This window comes from Engraulis encrasicolus, chromosome 2 (assembly GCF_034702125.1).
Source record: "Engraulis encrasicolus isolate BLACKSEA-1 chromosome 2, IST_EnEncr_1.0, whole genome shotgun sequence".
NCBI classification, from domain to species: Eukaryota; Metazoa; Chordata; class Actinopteri; order Clupeiformes; family Engraulidae; genus Engraulis; species Engraulis encrasicolus.
Genome location: NC_085858.1, coordinates 57,223,857 through 57,226,160, shown reverse-complemented (window position 1 = coordinate 57,226,160; position 2,304 = coordinate 57,223,857). Strand labels below are relative to the sequence as shown.

Sequence of the window (2,304 nt, the reverse complement as noted above, 5' to 3'; positions counted from 1 at the left end):
GTTTCCATTGTGGCTGCACTGTCCATGCATATTAATACACTGCAAAACGGCCTCACGGGTGGAATGGTTTGAAGACGCCACTTCAGCAGGGATCTGATGCAGCGCTGTGTAAACGCCTGGAATCCAAGGAAACCCTGACCCCAGTCTGCAATGAGCTTTCGGGAGGGTTTTTAACTAGCAGGGGCGCCACCAGAACTTTTGGGCCCTGTGAAAGATTCGAATTTTGGGCCCCTTAAGGGCCCCTGTTAGTTCTTTTGGGCCCTCTTAAGGGCCCTTGTCAGTGCTTGGGCCCTTAGAATTTGTAACATCTTTCTCCCCCTAGCGGCACCCATGTTGACTAGCATTCCATGCCACACTTTGCTAGTTAGCCTCCATTACATACAGTATACATAACTCATTGCACTCATTAGCTCGCTCCACATAAATGACTTGTGACTGGGTACTGCATCCCAAAGCCATGTGAACTGGAGACCAAGGACAGCACTCCTACAGTGGTCGCTTTCTGGGTTGCCAGATGTGGCTGGTGATTTCCAGCCCAAAACTCAGAAAACAGCTGCAGGCATAACATCCAATTGTCCTCCAATTGTAAGAAACTCCCACACATGTCCAGACAAATCAACCCAATACTCTTTTTTTAACCCATTGACGGTCATCCTAAGTATCAGAATTGGGTGGAAAACCCATCTCACAGCACTGGTCACTTCTAACTGTTGGGAGACAGACAGTAGGCCTGCTATGCTTCCTTTTGACTTGTGGAATATAAAGACTGGGCTAAAGCGGTTTCTGAAGGTGTAAGAAGATGAGTTAAAGTTTAAGTGTTTTAGAATCACAGAGCATTTGCCTAACAGCAGCTGTTAGGAGTGTGTGTGTGTGTGTGTGTGTGTGTGTGTGTGTGTGTGTGTGTGTGTGTGTGTGTGTGTGTGTGTGTGTGTGTGTGTGTGTGTGTGTGTGTGTGTGTGTGTGTGTGTGTTGCAGGTATGGGGGAACGAGAGAGGTGTGTGTGACAGGGTACCACCATTTGGCAGATGCATGGAGACACACACACACACACACACACACACACACACACACACACACCTATTTAAGACCACGTGTGAATGAGGTTGACACACAGAAGAACAGAAGCAGAAAGGAGAGAAGAAGAGATCTCCACTACAAGCTCTGTAGAGACATTTCAATAGAGACCACGCTGAGAACTACAAGAATCGGAATACCCAACCGCTAGGAGAGAGGATTCTACAGTATTCTATTCTATTCTATTCTATTCTATTCTATTCTATTCTGTTCTGTTCTGTTCTATTCTATTCTATTCTATTCTATTCTATTCTATTCTATTCTATTCTATTCTATTCTATTCTATTCTATTCTATTCTATTCTATTCTACTAAGAACTACAAGAGCTGGACTAACATTCTCAATCTGCTGGAGAATAAGACAAGACAACTGAGACAGACAAAGGACAAGAAAAGGCCAAGAAGAAAAGAGCAAGAAGAAGAGACTAAACAATCCAACAAGGGAAAAGAGAAGAAAAGTCCCCATCTGACCATGTGTTTATAACTGAAGATCAGAGTCCACAGTAAAGACCACCAGAGGACTACAGTCAGGGAGAGAAGAGGCTGCACGGAGCCAAGAGAATACTGCACAGGATGCTGGGAGTGGAGATGTATCCCAGCATGCCGCTGGGCCACCAGAGACTTGGGGACTGCTACTACAGAGGTAGGAGTGAGTGTGTGTGTGTGGGTGTGTGTACGTGTGTGTGGCAGTGTGTGTGCTTGTGTGCATGTGTGCATGGGCGCCTGAGTGTGTGCGTGCACGCATGTGAGACTCGGGGACTTCAGAGGTAGGGGAGTGTGTGTGTGTGTGTGTGTGTGTGTGTGAGAGAGAGAGAGAGAGAGAGAGAGAGAGAGAGAGAGAGAGAGACGTGTGTGTGTGAGAGAGAGAGAGAGAGAGAGAGAGAGAGAGAGAGAGAGAGAGAGAGAGAGAGTTTACTAAATGAAAGCAAAACTTGGTGTGTGTGAGAGAGAGAGAGGCAGAGAGAGACAGAGACCGAGAGAGACACAGAAAGACAGAGAGAGAGAGAGATGGAGAGATGGAGGGAGGGAGAGAGAGAGTGAGAGATGGAGGGAGAGTAACAGCAGCGTGATATGTTGAGCGGTGATCATTTCTAAATCACATTTAACTGTTTACAAACTATTTACGTGCTCCTAATACTGTGTGTGTGTGTGTGTGTGTGTGTGTGTGTGTGTGTGTGTGTGTGTGTGCGTGTGCGTGTGCGTGTGTGTGTGTGTGTGTGTGTGTGTGTAG

General features: G+C 46.5%; 1 protein-coding gene across 1 annotated transcript in view; it reads left to right on the top strand.

Moving 5' to 3' along the window:
* The first annotated feature begins 1,520 nt into the window (after positions 1-1,520).
* The window catches only part of tbx6 (T-box transcription factor 6), a 9,836-nt gene continuing 9,052 nt past the window's right edge, over positions 1,521-2,304 (top strand). Inside the window, exon 1 of the mRNA XM_063218825.1 lies at positions 1,521-1,716. Within this exon, the coding sequence (XP_063074895.1) occupies positions 1,647-1,716 (70 nt within the window). The 5' untranslated portion in view covers positions 1,521-1,646. The remainder of the gene's footprint in view (positions 1,717-2,304) is intronic.